The 18014-nt window shown below is 39.7% G+C and overlaps 1 protein-coding gene across 1 annotated transcript in view; it reads left to right on the top strand.

The window, feature by feature from the left end:
* The first annotated feature begins 302 nt into the window (after positions 1 to 302).
* GPAM (glycerol-3-phosphate acyltransferase, mitochondrial) overlaps positions 303 to 18014 on the top strand; it is a 48187-nt gene continuing 30475 nt past the window's right edge. Inside the window, exons 1-6 of the mRNA XM_024193524.1 lie at positions 303 to 428; positions 2317 to 2439; positions 5953 to 6026; positions 10861 to 10974; positions 15928 to 16071; positions 16685 to 16781. Of these exons, the coding sequence (XP_024049292.1) occupies positions 303 to 428; positions 2317 to 2439; positions 5953 to 6026; positions 10861 to 10974; positions 15928 to 16071; positions 16685 to 16781 (678 nt within the window). The remainder of the gene's footprint in view (positions 429 to 2316; positions 2440 to 5952; positions 6027 to 10860; positions 10975 to 15927; positions 16072 to 16684; positions 16782 to 18014) is intronic.

Genomic DNA, 18014 nt, shown 5'->3' with positions numbered 1-18014 from the left:
ACAATTGATAAAAGAGGAATGTCCTATAGTATAAGAGGAGTGTGAGTAACTTCTAGAGCAAAAGTATCCTTTGGGTTAGTACAAGGCAGTGTGGCCAAGGTGTTAATGGGTCTCTTCATCTAGACATACTGAGTATGCTATTTTGTCCATTTACTGTGTTGGTACAGCTGCTTGTACCAAAACCCGAGAGAGTCAACCTGGAATTTTGCGAGAGATGCATTGATACAGGAAGCCAATTTATGATGAATTATTTAGAATTGTTAATTACCCTTCACAAAAATACACATTTTACCTTTTAGCCCATGGTCTTAAATTTGTCCTGTGTCATGGATGAGGCTGCTTTGTCCCTTGGAACAATAGATGTTTCCTATTTGTCCTCTTCAGTAGAATATGCTGTCACTAGATGTAAGCACTCCAGTGAAGAGTGGGTAAGTAAAAATATGGACGTCAGTCCTCAAGATTTGCTTTATTTTTCCTTAAAGTATAAGATGGAATTTTCTTTTTTTTTTTTTTCACTTTCTTTTCTTTTTGTGAGGAGTGAGGATAAGAATTTTATCTCCTATGTACATTACACAAATTCTTCCAGTACTTGGCTTAGACATTGGTGATGAACCAAGAGTACAATGCTGTGGCAGAGACCGGTATTGCTAGGCAGTAGAACGCCTTAATTTTGTCAGGTGTAGAAAGCAATGGTGTTAATGTCCTTAGAGCTTCATGGTATATTTATTAATAATTTGATACAGTTTTTGAAATGGTTTCTTAGAAGAGCTGGAGGGAGCTTGGTGGACATTAATAGGGAGGCTATTGCAGTTGTACAGGCTGTTGTGGAAAAGGATTCAGGATTTGGAATATACAAAGTGGGCAGTGAACAGAGTAGGTTGGGAGGAGCATAAGGAGCAGCATGGGTATAGGAGGAGATGATGTAGCAATGTAGGCAGGGTGGAATTGTGCAGTGCTCTAAAGATGAGAAGTTTGAACTTGGAACTTGATACGGAAGAAGAGTTGGAAAATGGTCAGAGTTGAGAGAGAGGATGAGGGTAGGGGGTAGGCTGCAGTAATTGAGACAAGATTCTGATAATGGGGATAATGGCATGCACAAGATGGAAAGGAAGGGATTTTATAGAGAAAGTAGTAGCAGGTTTTAGCAAGGGCCTAAATGTGAGGGTTTTGACATCAAGGTTTTGAGCTTGAATGTTGACAGTTTGGTGGTGGTATTGGTAATAGATGGGGTTGGTAAAAGGACAGCGTTTTGATGCTTATTTCGTTTCTGAAAAAAATTCTTTAGGGTAGGAACATTAGTCAATTCATGCTATTGCCTGTTGAACATTTCAATTTTTAATATGAACTTCTGGTTGTTTCTGAATGATGTGGTTTTCTAGCTGAGTGTATGATAACCCATATTTAGGATTTCTAACATTTATGCCGCTTTGAAGGTACTGGCTGCAGTCTGCTTTGCTCCCCTTTCATGTGTCATTTTTAACATATTTGGGCTAATTTTGTTTTCTCTCTTTTGGGTTATATGGCTGCCCTTTATATCAATGTTATAAAAGATGATTTTGTAATTCCATTGAGTACAATGGTCCTGAGCCTGCATTCACAGGCAAGTAATATTCCCATTGATTTCAGTGGGAATTATGTATGTTTAACCATGTCGCTATTGTAGTTTAAGAATGACATGGTATTGTTTTTCTAATTAATCATGTAAAAGAAAACTCCAGCTTTCTTGTTACTGATTTCCCGTACTTGGGAAGCTTTAAAAATCAGCATGAGGAAGTAGGCTTTAGTACAGTAGTTATTTTTGCATATTACTTTGCATGTAGCTGTTGAAACATAACCTATAAGGACTGTAGAGTTGGTGAAGTTCTTATATGTTCAGTCATCTTACAATTTTAAAAGGACATTGTCCGGCAAGTAATTAAAATTCAAATTTCTTTGCTTACATTATGAACAACCCTAAATTATTAAAATGAAATCTGATTTACTGTTCACTATACTTTCTGTTAACTTTTTACACTTCTCTCATTTCTGAACACCAAAATACACTGGTTAATTTCTCATCTGTTTCTAGTTAGCTTAATGTCAATTTCATTTTCAGCTTTGCAGGCATCAGTACAATAATGCAGCAGAATGTAGGGTTTTTTGATTGTATTAGTTGGAATTTTAGAAAAAAAAATTACAGAAACATTTCTATTGGCCTTAGATTTAAAAAAATAAGTGGTACCTGGTAGTATCCTTAAAATCTTTAAATTCTCAATAGTGGATAATTGTGTCATTTTTTGTGCGTCTTCACGCTGTGGTGTGTTGTTGTTTTCCAAGGGAGAGTGCAATTCAAGGCCTACTGTCTTCCGATCTGCGACTTTAAAATGGAAAGAGACACTACTGAGCAGAAAAAGGCCATTTGTTGGACGCTGTTGCTACATGTGTACGCCTCAAAGCCGGGTAAGAAGATTATGAACTGGATTATGTTTGACAATAAGAAATTGAAACATGATTACAATGTATGGAGTTCCAATAGTTTCCTCACTTTCAGAATTAAGGTCACAATGTTGTTAATCTGTACAGGGAGGTTGATTGTTACTTTTCTTTTGTTTGCTTGGTAGTTAAGATTACCTTTCCCAAAACATTATCATAACATTTGGAGATAAAAAAGACCTTTTGTGATGTCTTGTCTGTCTTCCAGTGCAGAATTCCCTGCACTAAATTCTGTTTGAGAACTAGTATTTGAGAGTTTTGTGAAAAACTCATTTGCTGTGCAAGATTATTTAAAATCCATGTTATTGATGTAAATTTAATGCTCATGAAAGGTATTAATCGCCAAAAATGAAATTTTAACGTCTCCTCTGTATCCATAGAAGAATTACAGTCTGGCCATTGGTCTTGAAAGCTTCTTGTATTCTCCAATATGCTTCACCACTGATCTGAAGAAACCACATGTAGGTTTGAGAAGACAATTGTGTTTTCAGACCCAGACAATTCTTGGCTTGTCTGCTGAGCCTGGCAACAAGAAGTGCCAGTTAGAGTAGTTTTTGTGATGTTTTGTCCATTGGGAGCAGTATCCAGATGCTCAAGTAACAGATGGTCTGCAAGATGATTTTAAAAAGTGTTCTTCCAAACTTTTTAACTACAGTGAATGAGCTTCCTTTGAAGGTGTGATTGTGTGAAATGGCACGTTTTTACTTGTCAGATATGTACTCTATCTTTATTCGATTATATTTCATAGATTCACAGTGTTTAAGGCCAGAAGGGACCATTAGATTATCTGATTCTAGTCTGACCTCCTCTATATCACCGATCCTTAAATTTTATCCAGATACCCCTGTAGTGAGGCCAGTAACTTGTATTTGTCTATAATAAGTATTTGTTGACTTAAGTGACAAAAGAACACTTTTGCTTCTGTTAACTCCTGCCGCCAGAGTAGGAATCGGCAATAAAGACAAAAAGATACAGGGGATAAAACCCCAAATGCACTGTAAAGAACTATCCTTGGTAGGATATGGGGAACAATATAAGGACCTAGATAAATTGATTCCGCCTCTTGTGTACGCTTAAGGGTTTTGTGCCACATTTACTTTTGCAATGCTTTTGTAACTTGCCATATCAAAAATATTTTTGGGTTGGGTTTAGTCTGTGGAGCCAGCTTAGTTCTGAGAGTGAACCGGTTTCTTCTCTGACTAGGGCATTAAACTTGTTATTGATGGTCCATTTGTAGGGCCACTTAATCCCATTTTCTTTGAATGATGCCCTTAGTTATACCTGTGCTGCCCCACTAAAACCACTGGGGTTGCTTAGGTGTAAATGAGGGCAAAATTCGAGGACACTACATAGCCATGATCTCCTTAATAAATAAATTTAATGGAGATCTCCTAGAACTGGAAGGGACCTTGAAAGGTCGAGTCCAGCCCCCTGCCTTCGCTAGCAGGACCAAGTACTGATTTTGCCCCAGATCCCTAAGTGGCCCCCTCAAGGATTGAACTCACAACCCTGGGTTTAGCAGGCCAATGCTCAAACCACTGAGCTATCCCTCCCCCTAGGTGGGCAGCATAAGGATGGGGGAGTTCACAGCAGGGCCTGGGGGCAGGGTTCCATCATGTTAGTCATACCTAATGTGATGGAATATATATGGAACACCTCAGTGCCATTTTTATAGTCACTTTTCAGATGAGAATCTCAGTTTAAAGTTAAATTTGAAAAGGAAGGGGAAAATACTAGATCAGTTGACACTAGTCCAGTGATTTTTGAGGTTGGTTTTTCCATGCTACATATGATTTGAGGGGAATACCTGCAGCAGAGTGTTTTATGTCCTTTGTAAATTGTATTGTAGCAATGCATTGAAAGGTGGCTGTGGTATCAGACATCCTTTAGTTAACCTCAAAGCATAGTTGTACAATACACCTTGTTGCTTAATGTTCTAGAAGGGAAATAGCAAATATAAAAATATCAATCTTTTATAGCATTTTCATCGGTAGCTCTTAATGCTTTATAAAGGAGGTCAGTATCATTATCCCCATTTTATAGATGAGGAAACTGTGGCATAGAGCGGTGAAGTGACTTCTCTAACAGGCCATTGGCATAGCTGGAGAGAGAACCCAAGTATCCTGATCCCACTCCAGTGCTCTATCCATTAAGCAACACTGCCACCCAAATACAATAACACTCCCTTCCCTGGTGGTGTTCCTCACCGAGTTCTTTTCCATTCCTGTTTCAGCCACGTTCATGAATCTTTCTATGAACTAGTAAATTGTTTGTCTGGGTTGGCAATACAACAACAAAAAAGGCCACTTGTTATCTGTGCGATGATTTGCTTTATTGGCATCTTCTGTTTGGGGTGGGAGGTGATAAGTGGGCTGTGAATCTCTTGAATGAGTTCTCCCTTCCTAGGACCTGAATGATTCCTATACATTTATTTATTTTTACATAGCAAGTCACAGGAATGCAGGTTTTGTACTTGTTACAGCAAATGTCTAGACTTGAGGGAGGATCACCTTCAGTTCTTGGCTATCAAAATGGCCCACAGTACTAACTATAAACCTTCTCATGCAGACGCTGTGCTTGAGCCAGAGGGTTTGACTTGGGTAAGGTTTATATGGAGTATCTCTCTTGCTTACACCAAGTTCCAGTCTGAATCATCACTTCATTATTTGTCTTTGTACAAGTGCTGGTTTAGGTAGTTTGCTCATAATACAATATTCTGGCTTTGTAAAAAATAATAATAATAATAATGGAGATATCCTATCTCCTAGAACTGGAAGGGACCTTGAAAGGTCATAGAGTCCAAGCAGGACCAAATACTGATTTTGCCCCAGATCCCGAAGTAGCCCCCTCAAGGATTGAACTCACAACCCTGGGTTTAGCAGGCCAATGCTCAAACCACTAAGCTATCCATGCCTCCCTGGGCCTAAACTTTTTTTAAAGGTTTTGAACAGCTCATGGCCTGCATCTATCTTCTAGTATTCTATAGCACCCATTGCTTTCCCATTTAAGAGATTAGACTGGTTAGACCAGTTTGGATTAAACTAACCTTTCTTTTGTTTTTCTGTGGTTTTCACTGATTGTCAGTGTTACCCATGCTAAAAAGTGAGGGTTATTTTCCTTCTGTATAGGGACATGCATTTACTTATACCCACGCTCATTACATTTCCTGATCCTCATCCACTTCCAAGTGGGAGGCACCATTGGGTTTTCTAGGTGCAGTAAAAGTATCGTGGATGAACTGAATGGGCCCAAATGTGGCCTGAGCAAAGGTCTGGGAGATAGGGCCTCCTGAGTTTAAATCCCAGCTCTAGTACTGATTTATTCTGTAGTCATGGACAAGTCACGTAACACCTCTGCCACTTTATCTTCATATTTGAAGAGGAAAAACAATTTATGTTATTGTTAATGTGAAGAAATGACCATTCTTATATAAGAAAGAAGCCTTCCAATTATTTCTTTTCTCTCATTTTGTTTTGGTAGGATAAACTTTTCAATGCTAGTATTCCTTCTTTGGGCCTACGCAATGTTATCTATATCAATGAAACGCACACAAGGTAAGTTAAACTATTTCCAGCATAATTAATGACATTTTCTTTGTCTTTCTAACTTACTGGATCTCTTGGCAGAGAAATCACCAAGAAAGATTTAACAACCTCCGGAGGGATAGAATGCTTTCTTGGTATGCTTGAATCTGTGCGAATTTATAGCAACAATAAAACCTGTAGTCTGTCTTGGCACGCTGTTAACTACGGACAGTGTGTGTGAACTGCTTGTATACTTCAGAGCAGTCCCAAGGTTGTCTAGCTACATTGGCTGCATACAAGAAGTGTGAAGATGGCACCTAGTTTGCATAAAGTAAAGCAGATTTCAATCCCCTTTGACTTTAATGCATTGGGGTGTGAGTCACAGTGTGCATGCCCCACAGATATTGATCTGAATTAATGATGAAAGCAGCAATAGATTAAAGGTGAAAGTGGCTGTTGCATCCTTGGGTTGACTGTGTGACTGAAGGCTGCATTGTTGAATTTCCCGAACAATTTGGCCCAGAGCCTACACTTTGGCCACTGTTGGTATACATAGGATAATAGCAGTTATAGGTTGAGCCTGTCCTTCCATGATAGCAAAGTACAGCTCTTTGATACGTGTGTTTAAGGTATTTAACTGGATAATGCATTTTTGTTCCATTTTTATAATTTTGTCTTAGGGTAATGATACTCTCATTTTGAAGTAAATGAAAATGTTTCTGTGTTCTGCCTGCCTGCAAAGTTGATTCTCCTGATATAATTAACATAAGATTCTGTAGTATTCATTGTAGATTCAGAACAAACGGGGACAGGCTAGTAGACTGGAGGAAACGAGCCAAAATGTCTGAGTGAAAGAAAGACAGAGTTGTGTTGTGCTTGAGAGAGAGGGAGGACCTGGAGATTAATACTGGAGACTATTGTCTATTGATATAATTGATTATTTTTGAGTGTGTAATCAGTGGCCTAGAATACTGAAAAATATCTGAAATGCCATTTAAAAAAAAGATCAAATCCTTGAGTGGTCTTGATAGCTCAGGGTTCTGTAAAATAGGAATGTAAAACCAATTGATTCATCGAACCATTTTTCCTTAAACAACAAAATGTGTTTAACTCACAGTGTAGTTGTAGTGAATGTGTAAATGATTTTTTGAGGTCCCATATTTAATCTCTCAATAACTTTCATACCACATTTGCTCATTTTCAAATTCAAAAGAGTGATTTTTTTTCTAACTGCTAGTGAAGAGTGACTATATTCACTGATTTTAATGAATGTTTGTAGTTCAGCCTACCACTTTAAGTTCCTTTGGAACTCTTGAATGAATACCATCCAGTAATAACTTATTCATTTATCATTTTATTTCAGCCCCTCTTCCTTTTGACAGTGTAGCATTTCCCTTGAATTTAGTATTCTACTGAAATGGAATTCTCAGCCAATCTGATTCGAAGGATGCTAGAGAGTTACTGATTCCTAACAACAGTTTTTCCCACAGAAAATCCTTGTGCTCTAATTGGTTGCAGGTATCTAATTTATATAATATACAGTTTATCCCTATGTATACAGTATGCAATTTCCTCTACTGTCTGATAGCCATTACTGCCCATTTAGAGAGTAGAGATTTGCATGATTATTTCTTTCTAAGCCTCATAGTGAATGTGCCAATATTTGACAGGCTTTTGTAATATTTCTGTGCTGATCTGATGACATACTCACAATTACTAAGCTGTTTGATAGCAACAAATTTCCCTTCTCAACTTTTCCCTTAAAATTAATTAGGATTGGGCATATGACTGGTCCAAAAATAATTGGTCAATTGACTGGTCAAATATTGTCAAATAAGGTCAAAAATGGTCAAATATTTTAAAGTGCTAATTTATTAGAACAGTAAGACATAAGAGTAAGACTTTATGGTCTACAGTAGGCTTAGCATTATATATATATATATATACACACACACACACACACACACTCTATGCCTAATTTTAAAAAAAAGGTTACTTGTGTTTCACATTTTTCTGAGTAAAAATAACTCAATGAAATGAAGTTCTAAAAATTTAAAGAATGGCATCCTGATGTAATCAGAAATGTAGGCTGCTGATCAGGGCATTCTTGGTGGAATATTTGACAATATTTGACCATGGTGAAATATGTGGTAAGTTGACATTATTTGACCAGTCAATTGACCATCTTGCCAAGCCTAAGATGAATATAAAAACCCCTCCGAGAATTTTTTTTTTAAAAAGGAAAAGCAATGAAAATGGGGTTGCCAAACAACTGAGAAAAAGTGCTTTAAAAGATATTAAAAAAACCTTTAACCTATTTTCTTTTCTCTTCTTGTCCACAGTTTAGCAAGGCTTTTATCTCCAAAATAACTGTTTGCAAATTCCTATAATTGTTATATGTCTGTCTGCATTGTATGTACATTAAAACAAAACAAAATACCTTGTTAATAATTATAGGAGGAGGTGGCAGGGACCTCTATCTTTAGGTTGCCTGACACTTTCCATTATAAAAGATTCTTGCAATCTGTTTTTGGAAGCAGGATCACATCCATATACTTTGGAACAGGATTTTGAAATTTGCCAGAGGAAAACCCTGGAGTCAGAGAAGTGCCTTTTCTTTATCCCATAAATTCCATTCAGGTTTCACTGTGAGAAGCTTGTAAAAATCATCATTTCTCTTCTATAGCAAAATTTGGGCATGATGGCAAATTTAAAAAATGAACATGAATAGACTAATTTGTGGCCTGTCTCACGGTGGTGCCAGAGCACCAGAAACACTATACATTGGCAACCGCAGGAGCCATCAGCCTTTTGGGAGATGGTCAGAAGACTGGGTTGGACCCTGCCAACAACCCTCCCCCTCATGGCCCAGCATATAGCCCCTGTGGCTCACATCCTCCCTCTTTTTTGGGGGCACCACATCGGGAAGGAGTTCCCCCTATCACCTGGAGGAAAGTGGGGAAGAGAGAGAGGTTAGGATCCCCTTGACCCTGCCCCAGACCTAGCACCCTTTTTCCTTGTCCACCAGGATAACAGCCTTCTCCTGCTGCCACCTAGTTCAGTCACTCTTGTAACTCAAGTTGTGATGCACTGCTGAAGGTGAAGGCTTCATATCCTGCTGACAATGGATGAAGGGGTAGGATTATTACAGTTGCACATAATTTAATTTGTTTTTACCATTTTTCTTTATTTAAGAAAACCCACAACAACGAAAACCAACCCCCCACTTCTAGGACATTACATCCATGTCTGTGTAAAAGAACATTATTAAGTTGTAAAGGTGATTGCTTCTGAGTTAGGGAATGCTAAGTTAGGTTGCCCATGCAACTTTAATTCTGCCTCTTGTACCTCATTAATATGATACAGTCTTTAATTATATGACTGCAGGACCCTTGTCTCATTCACTTCACAGGAAAGATGTTGCCCATGGAGTGGATGAGGGCTGTGTAGTGAATGTGGCTGTTTGGAAGATCTCAGCCTCCAAGATGGGGTTGAATGAGTCAGGGAACTGCAGGAAGAGAGAGGATGATTTTGTGGTTAAGGAAGTTGAATGCTCTCTTTAGAGACTGGATTCTGTCCCTTCCTCTGCTTATGTGTTGCTGGGCAACCTACTTAACTGTCCACTAACTAACTGTGTGTTTCTCAATTTTTTTGGTGCCCACCTTGAGATACCTGGAGCCTGATATGCAAAAGTCCTGAGCAGCTGATGATGATAGGAGCTGTGGATGCTCAGCTCTTGGGGGTTATTTGTATGTAGTGTTAATATATGGTAGCTATTCTAGGGAGGAGAGATTTGTTGATCTGTGTGAAGGGAAAGGAATTAGGAGAACAAAGGACGGAGGAGGAGAGGAGAGGATCGAAAGGGCTAAAATAATGACTATCCTGCAAATGCTTGCACATGCGAGGAGCCCAAATGACTACTTGTTGGGACTGGCAGTGCGTGTAATTATCATGTGTATAAGTTTTGGCAGGATCAGGGCCAAGGTATGTAAAATGTAAGAAGAGGCCTTTGAAAACTTTTGAGCAGAAAAGAGAGACACGAGGTTTGTCTACACCAGTGAAAGTTTAATTGCAGGATGGATAGACATCTCTGTGCTAGTTTTACTCTAGCTAGTGCGATAACCGTAGTGGTGAGGATGCAGCACCATGGACCCTGGAGCGGACCTGCAGTCTGAATTCATACCAAGAGTCCTTGGTGGGCTTGTACTGGAGCAGGCCTACCTGTGCTGCAGTCACATCTTCAGCTGCAATTTGGATGTATCCAAAGTGTGTGTTATGATCCCTTGGACAATTCCAGCTAGGATTTTCAAAGGCACTTATGGGAGTTAAGTGCCCAAATTCCATTGAATTCCGGTTGAGGATTGACACTTGACTCAGGCAGCTTTGAAAAATCTCAGCCTCTATCTTTTTTTATAAAAAGCCGACAAATGTTAGTTGGATTTATGCTACTCACAGCAAGGTCACTGATTTGTTTAAAACTTGGCACTGCGTGAATTGGGCAGACAGCCAAAATGTATGTAAGTTCTGAGATGTAACCAAGGAGAATACCAGCAGATATGTTCTTTTGTAGCAATTTTTTTATGATTGTGCGAAAATGTTATCACACCAGCGTCCCATAAATTTATTGCTTTAGTTTGGGTTTCTTCCCACATAGCTTGTGATAGATATCTATTTTGTCTGTAACACTGTTAATTTTCGGATGTATTAGAAAATACAGAAGCTATTTGGTAGCTGTTCAAAGAATTTTACCTACTTTTGTAACCTTTCATTGGATGTATGTGAATGTTTGACAATAAAAGTATTCTTTTATAAGTTGACAATGTTTTGGGGACACATTTTGATAATTAACTTTCTTACGTTGTAGGTACAGAGGGTGGCTGGCAAGACGGCTCTGTTATGTTCTTTTTGTGCAAGAACGAGATGTGCATAAGAGTATGTTTGCCAACAATGTGACAGAAAATGTGTTGAACAGCAGCAGGTAAGATGTGCTAAATAAGCCAACATTGTGTTTTTGTATCGGTTTCCAGTTTCATGCATAATATTACATTTAATCAAAGATTGTTACAGAATAACAACACAGCAAATTCTGAAAGCTAGAATATTTAGAATAATAGAAGGTAGAGTATCTATTACAGCCCATCCCTCGAATTTAAGCCAGATAACTTTTGTATAGAATAGTTATGGGAGGGTGGGGTTTTTACACATCAGCCTCCATATCTTTGTAGTGACTGCTGGTACAGATACAATAAACTTAATATTAAGAGCTTGGCTATATGGGACATTAGTGCATGGCAAGCTGGTGTGCTATAGGTTCACATTAACATCCCATGTGGACAAGACCTAAGTATAATAAACTATTATGGAGCCCTTTGCAGCTTTTGGTACCAGGTTCATAGTAGATCTATATAGCTAGGGCCCTACCAAATTCACGGTCCATTATGGTCAATTTCACAGCCATAGGATTTGAAAATGGGTACATTTTACATTTTCAGATGTTTAAATCTGAAATTTCACAGTGTTGTATCCGTGGGGGTCCCGACCCAAAAGGGGATTGGGGTCTGTGTCACAAACCTGTTGTAGGGGGGTTATGGGATTGTCACCCTCACTTCTGTGCTGCCTTCCGAGCTAGACTGTGAAGGCAGCAACCGCGGAGCTTCCTGCAGCTGCAGAAAGTTCGCAGAGGTAGAGGTGGGTCTGATCTCCCCCGTGCTGCTGGGAACGCCCTAGTCAGGGGCTTCTAGCTGCTAGTCCCGGCCGGCTGGCCTGGGAGGGACAAGACTTGCTCTTCCTCTGCACGGCTGCTCTTGGTGCTTCTGCCTGCCTGCAGAAAGCTCTGCAATGCACCCCCCCCTCATACACACACATTCACTTCTTGCCCCCATCGCGCCGAAGGGGGAGGGATTACTGTACAGGGTGTACCCCCCCTTCCAGATGCAATTATTAGCTTGTTTCAATAAAATAACGAAAGGACGTGAACTTGACAGGATTTATTGATTGACACTTTACAGCAGCAAATAACATACAGGGCTCAACTTCCTGATTGGTAGATACGGGCATCTGAGACAGTTTAGTATGGTAGTGATCTCAACTGGTAGCCTCAAACTTGAGAACCACAGCCTTAAGATGATTTAAAAAAAAAAAAGTATGTGGGGGGGAAATTCTGGTTTCAAATGTCATTAATTGAATGTCAGCATGGAGCATCCAGCAACTGTGTCTTTCTTCATTCCCTGTCTCTGTGCTGAAAACACCTGCCTGTGTTTAGACACTGCTCTCTCTGCATCCACGGAGTTTGTTGGAATTGTCAGACAGCGCCGAGCTAGCCTTGCAAGATGGGGGATTATGCCTTCCACTGAGTTCCAAAACTGTAGCACAGGCAAACTACAGTCCACGTCTTTCACAATAGTTTTGTGAGCAGGCATCTCCAGCTTACAATTCTTATCAAAGCCAGGGATTGCATTAAGCAAGGTTAAATCCACCATCAACAGGTGCATTTGTGCATGGTCAAAAATACACACCGCTTTTAGGAACCCTGCTGCAGGTTGTTGAAACTTTGGAGCCGTTTTTGTTACATCACTTGACTCTTCCCCATAGCAGTAGTATTGTCTGAGTTTCTTTTCCATGCAAGAAACACTTGCTGAGCACTGGCATTTAACTCAGCATTGTCAGAGTGATTTTCGTTTGCCTGTGCTTTAGCCCAGAACAGTACATCCATTACTTTGTTGTACGCTTGGTGGATTGTGACACGTTGAGATTCAAACCTAGTGATTAAGTTCATGAGTCCTATGGCATTCTTAGCAACGAACTGAACTTCCTCATTCAGCTGAGCATCATTTAGAAGGGTTGACAGTGCTGTTAAAACCTGCATTTTCGGTGTCAGTGTCAGCTCTTCTGAGACTAACTCAGAGGAGTACTTCAGGTGAGCTGTATGGTATTATACAGCCCGAAACCAGGAATTCCAACAAGTCCTTACTGGCTCTCGGGGAAGTGCAATTTTTTGTTCCCCAATTTCAGTCATTTCAGTCGTGTTTGCAATGTGCTGCCTGTATCAAAGTTTGCAGCTAGGGCAGTGTTTGAAGATCTTTTTAATGTAGCTGACCAGTTTCTCAGCTTTACCAAACTCACATCTCCATAGCTCCCTGACAAGAGAAATTATATGTGCATTACATCTAATATGGACAGCATTTGGCATTAGACCTTGGAGAACCAATTAGAAAGATTTCGTCATGCAAGTTGCATTGTCGCTTATGAAAGTAGATACAGTGCGAACTTTGACAAAGTATTTTAAAACGGTTTTAATTATCGCTTGGGAAACTGTAGTTTAGTTCAAAGCATCCAAATAAATGCAGTCGGCAAGCATTGTTGTTAGCTTTCCTGTCAGTACATCTTCAGCCTTGTCAGAAATAAAATCAAACAGAACATGCAGTACCTAGTTGTCTTGCTTATCTGTGGACTCATCCAAAATAATTGCAAAAGACTCTCATGAGTTACTTTGAGATTTCATCTCCTCAAAATGTGTAGTAAAACCTTTGGATGGTAGTCCTGTCATAGCTTATTCGCACTTTGTAAGTAACCGGCATTTTGTACGTTCCATTGAATGAACTCACACAGCTTTGGGTGATCATGTTTATCCAATGGCATATTAGCACTTGCAAATACATCCACAAGTTCCATTCTACCTAAATGTCAGGTCTCGGAGCTCTCTGTCACCTTCTTAAAAAGAGAAGAAATGTTTTTTAACTTTTCGTTTACCAGCAATGCATTATCTGCAGCCCTCTTTCTGCTTTGATGGGTTTCCGAGTCTGTGGTGCTGAACCATTGCCCGGCGTGTGTGATCCAACGAAATATTGCAGCTTGTACAAAACAGTTTGTCACCATTGGCATGTAGAATTTGGCTTCCAAATTCTTTCACAGGATCTGCTGCAGTAATCACTTTTGAGGTTTTTGTTTTACTTTGGACAATCAATTTACAGTAATTGCACATGGCTTTTTGTAGGCAGTCAATAGAGATCACTACACTACAAAACCTCCCAAATGTCCATTTCTTCCAGTCAGTGAGTTGAGTCCTGTGTGTGATTTGCTGCTGTAAAGTGTCAATGTCCCCTCCCCAGGCAGCTGCAAAGGGAGGGGGACAGGAAGCAAGTGGGGTGGAGGGGGTGCGGAACTCTCTGCAGCCGGGAGAGATACCCAGGAACAGCCCTGCAGGGAAAGAGCAAGTGCTGTCCTGCCCGGACTAGCAGCTAGGAGCCCCCTGCTGGGGCGCTCCCAGCAGCACAGGGAAGATCGGACCCAACGCTGTCCCAGAGCATCCTGCAGCAGGGGGAGGCACCCAAGGTGGGTCTGGTCTTCCCACCCACCCTTCAGAACAGCTGTGCAGGGGATGGCCAAGTCCTGTCCCTCCCCAGCCCAGCTGGAGCTAGGAACCCTGTTGCTGGGGGATCCTAGCACCAGGGGGCGATCGGATTTCACGGGGAAGGGCTTATTTCATGGTCTGTGGCGCATTTTTTACGGCCGTGAAATTGGTAGGGCCCTATCTATAGCTTTCCAGCTAATAATGAATGATCAACTGAGGTGATCATAAGTTGAAACATTTTAAAAATAATAGGAAGGTGGCATGTCACATAACGGTCTAGATCGAAGTTCATAATGTGTCAGATATTCTTAGTGTAACTGGAATGAAGGCTTGTAAAAGGGGAAGCATTCGTTGTATTCTAATCCCCAAGAACATCTTTCATGGAATTTGTTCTATATTTTGGGAAGGATCTTTGAGAGATAATTCTCTTGTCTCCGATAATATACTCCAAATGAAATATCAAGCTAATTGTTAAGTCAGGATTTGTTCCCCTCTAGTACTATAACTGGATTGAAAAGAAGCTCTGCAGCACATTCACTCTTTCAGTCCAATTCTGCAAAAGGCTTAGCATGTTTTACTCCCCCTGAAATCAATGGGAGTGCTCAGCACTTTCCAGGGTTGGGCCTTACCTGAGATTTACAGGTTGTTGGGTGATTAGTGCTCTGTTGCCACAGACTTGCTGTGTGATCTTGGACAAGTACAGAAGCTCACTTAGTTCCTTAATCACTTGCTTCATTTCCCCCCATTAAAGTGTACCTATTTCACTGATTTTGTGAAGTTTGGTTAATATTTGTAAAGCACTTTGGGAACCTAACATGGCACGTGCTAAAGAAGTGTAAACTATTAACTGCATAAATCTTTCAGTTAAGATAAGTGGAGTTTGCTAAAGCAGTAAAAAAGAAAATTAGAAGCATTGTCTTTTTATTTAATTAAAGATTTTTAAAAAAAACTCTGCACAAAACAAGAGGCAACCATAATAGGCCCTACTCCTATCAAGAGGTGGATTTATAGTCTATGCTCTCATTCTGTAGTAGCTTTTTGAACTAGTGTTTATAGTTGGATTCCTAATTCACTCAGTTTCTGAGCCGACTTTCATAATATCCAGGAATACTTGCACAAGTTTAAGGAATACTTTGAACATCAGCCATTGATCTGAGAGCTCTCAGACCCTTGCTTTTAAAATTTTATATTTTATAGATGTGTTGTTGGAATGGAGAAACTTATTAAAGGCCAGCACTTGCCATACTCTGTCAAAGGTTAACTTTGATAGCCAGTGAATGATATTTGCCTCTGTATTTATAACTTTTAATATGTTTCTGCAAATCATTGACCAGCTGATCCCAGTTTACCTGCGGATTGGTCCATTTCATTTTACGAGTATTTAATCAAAACTTAGATGACCATTGAATTTCAGTTTATGGCAAATGAAACACAAACCATGTTGATGTGCATTTTCTTTCATCTTCCAACTTACTGCGATAGTTATACCATAGAATTGCCCATGTTCATTCCTTCTAGAAGCCGTCAATAAGCTGAACTCATTTGTTACAGAACTGTCTTGTGTTTTATTTTTAAAATCAGAGTGCAGAAGGCCATTGTAGAGGAGGCTTCTGTATTAAGTGCTGCAGGTACTCAGACAGACCTCAAGGCCATCAGCAAAGTGAAGAAAAAAGCTAGAAGGATTCTCCAAGAAATGGTGGCAAACGTCTCACCTGCTTTGATCAGGTAATAAAAATACTTCACCAAACTATGATTATGCTTGCCTAGCATCAGGGGAAGGATCCCCAGTCTTTGCCTTTGTACATGAGCACAGCCTAAAGATTCCTATTTTAATGCTGACCCTAATGCCACCCCAAAACACGAGGGGTATAGGTTTTAGCCTTAAAAATGAAGCGTAATCATACTCTCATATTTGAACACACAGAATCTGTGGGCTTTCCAAGTTACAAATAATGTGATAAAATTAAATAAATATACGTTTTTCCTGAATTAAGCTGCTTGCCATCAGCCCAAAGGTACCCTCTATTGTTTTTGCCTAAATCAGCTTAAGCATCTTGCTGCAGTAACTTACGATCAATAGTCCATTTAACAATATTTTTCTTTAGTTATGAATCTTAAGATAGGAATGATCAAATTCCATGCTTCAGTGTGCAAGCTGATCACTAGAGATGTTAGGAAGGAATTCTCCCTGATTATGCCCGCAACAACTCCACTGATCAGCTGGTGTTGCAAACTCTACATCTCTATGTGACAGTATTGGTTATAAAAGCAATACAACAGGAAGGCCATTTTGAATGAAACTTAAACTTCTCTTGGGTTTAACATTTTTCACCCTTAGGTTGACTGGTTGGGTGTTACTGAAATTATTCAACAGCTTCTTTTGGAACATTCAGATCCACAAAGGCCAATTGGAGATGGTCAAAGCAGCCACCAAGGTAAGAAAATTACATAAAGTTTTAAAACATGGTGAAACTTCTGATGGTACTTTCACTGGTGTAAATCAGGAGTGACTCCATTGAAGTCAGTGAAGTTATACCAGTCTAAATGAGATGAGAATCAGGCCCCAGTTCAGAGCCTATGCTGTCCAGTTCTGTGAACATACCATTCAGCAGACCCATCTTTATTAGATAATCCTAGATATTATAGATATTGTGCTCTTTCCGCTGTGTGTTTCCAGCACCCTAAAAGACCAAGCCAAGTTCTGGTTTTGTCTCAAGTTTCAGGATCATTTTTCAGTGTAATGTCTGATGTGACCCACTGATACTTGACACCACTGTAGAATGTTTTTTTGTTCTCTCTCTCCTCACCCCCCATGCCAATACATGCTGCAGGCTAATAAATTAGTAAACTTTTAAAAACTACTTATACATACATTTAGACTTCAAGGAATAACCTGGTCTTCAAGGACTAACTTGTCTGCAAAGTGCCTCACCTACTGCTTGCTTATTTATTTAAATGTATTATAAGCATCCTTTCAAGTTCTACCAGTCTCCTTACTCCTCCCATTTCACAATATCAATATCCTGAAATTCTACACCTTTTATGCAGAATTTACCACAGAAAGGTGCTGTATGACCCATACACTATCAAGTAATAAATAATTGCACTGAAATGAGAGAGCGGCACCATTGATTTCTAAGGAACTTCACTGAGAGTATTTGGAGACATTGTGCAACATTGGATAGATAGTATGCAGTGACAATAAAATTGCAGCTTTTTCCTTATGTAATCATTTACCCTGTTAGCATTTTGGAGTACAATGCCTGGAAAACTGCTATAGATAAAGTTGTTACCTTTTTACAAAACAAGTCAACAACCTGTTTACAGTGACAGTGGAAAATTTTGGCACATCTCAAATAATTGTCTTATACTTGCATTGATACTGTAAGTCTGAAGAACCTGCTAATGTCATTCTACTGCTCCCTGCAGTGCCTACAGTTCAAACATTGCTAGTGCAATTGCCTAGTTTGTTCTCACTGTCAAAGCAAAAAAGTGGAGAAGTGTAAACTAAAATTCCTTCAGTTTTACTAATCTAAGGTGTTACTCGGTAAAGAAATTTTAGAAGACAAAATTCTTCTTCGAGAGGTGTCCCTGTGGGTGCTCCACTCCAGGTGTAGGGGTGACTCTACGCCTTCGCTCGGAGAGTTTTACAGCAGTGCCCGTATGGG

This window comes from Terrapene carolina, unplaced genomic scaffold (genome assembly GCF_002925995.2).
Source record: "Terrapene carolina triunguis isolate 2854851 unplaced genomic scaffold, T_m_triunguis-2.0 Scaffold95, whole genome shotgun sequence".
NCBI lineage: Eukaryota > Metazoa > Chordata > Testudines > Emydidae > Terrapene > Terrapene triunguis.
Note: the sequence above shows the minus strand (reverse complement) of the source record. Positions and strands in the feature narration are given on the sequence as shown.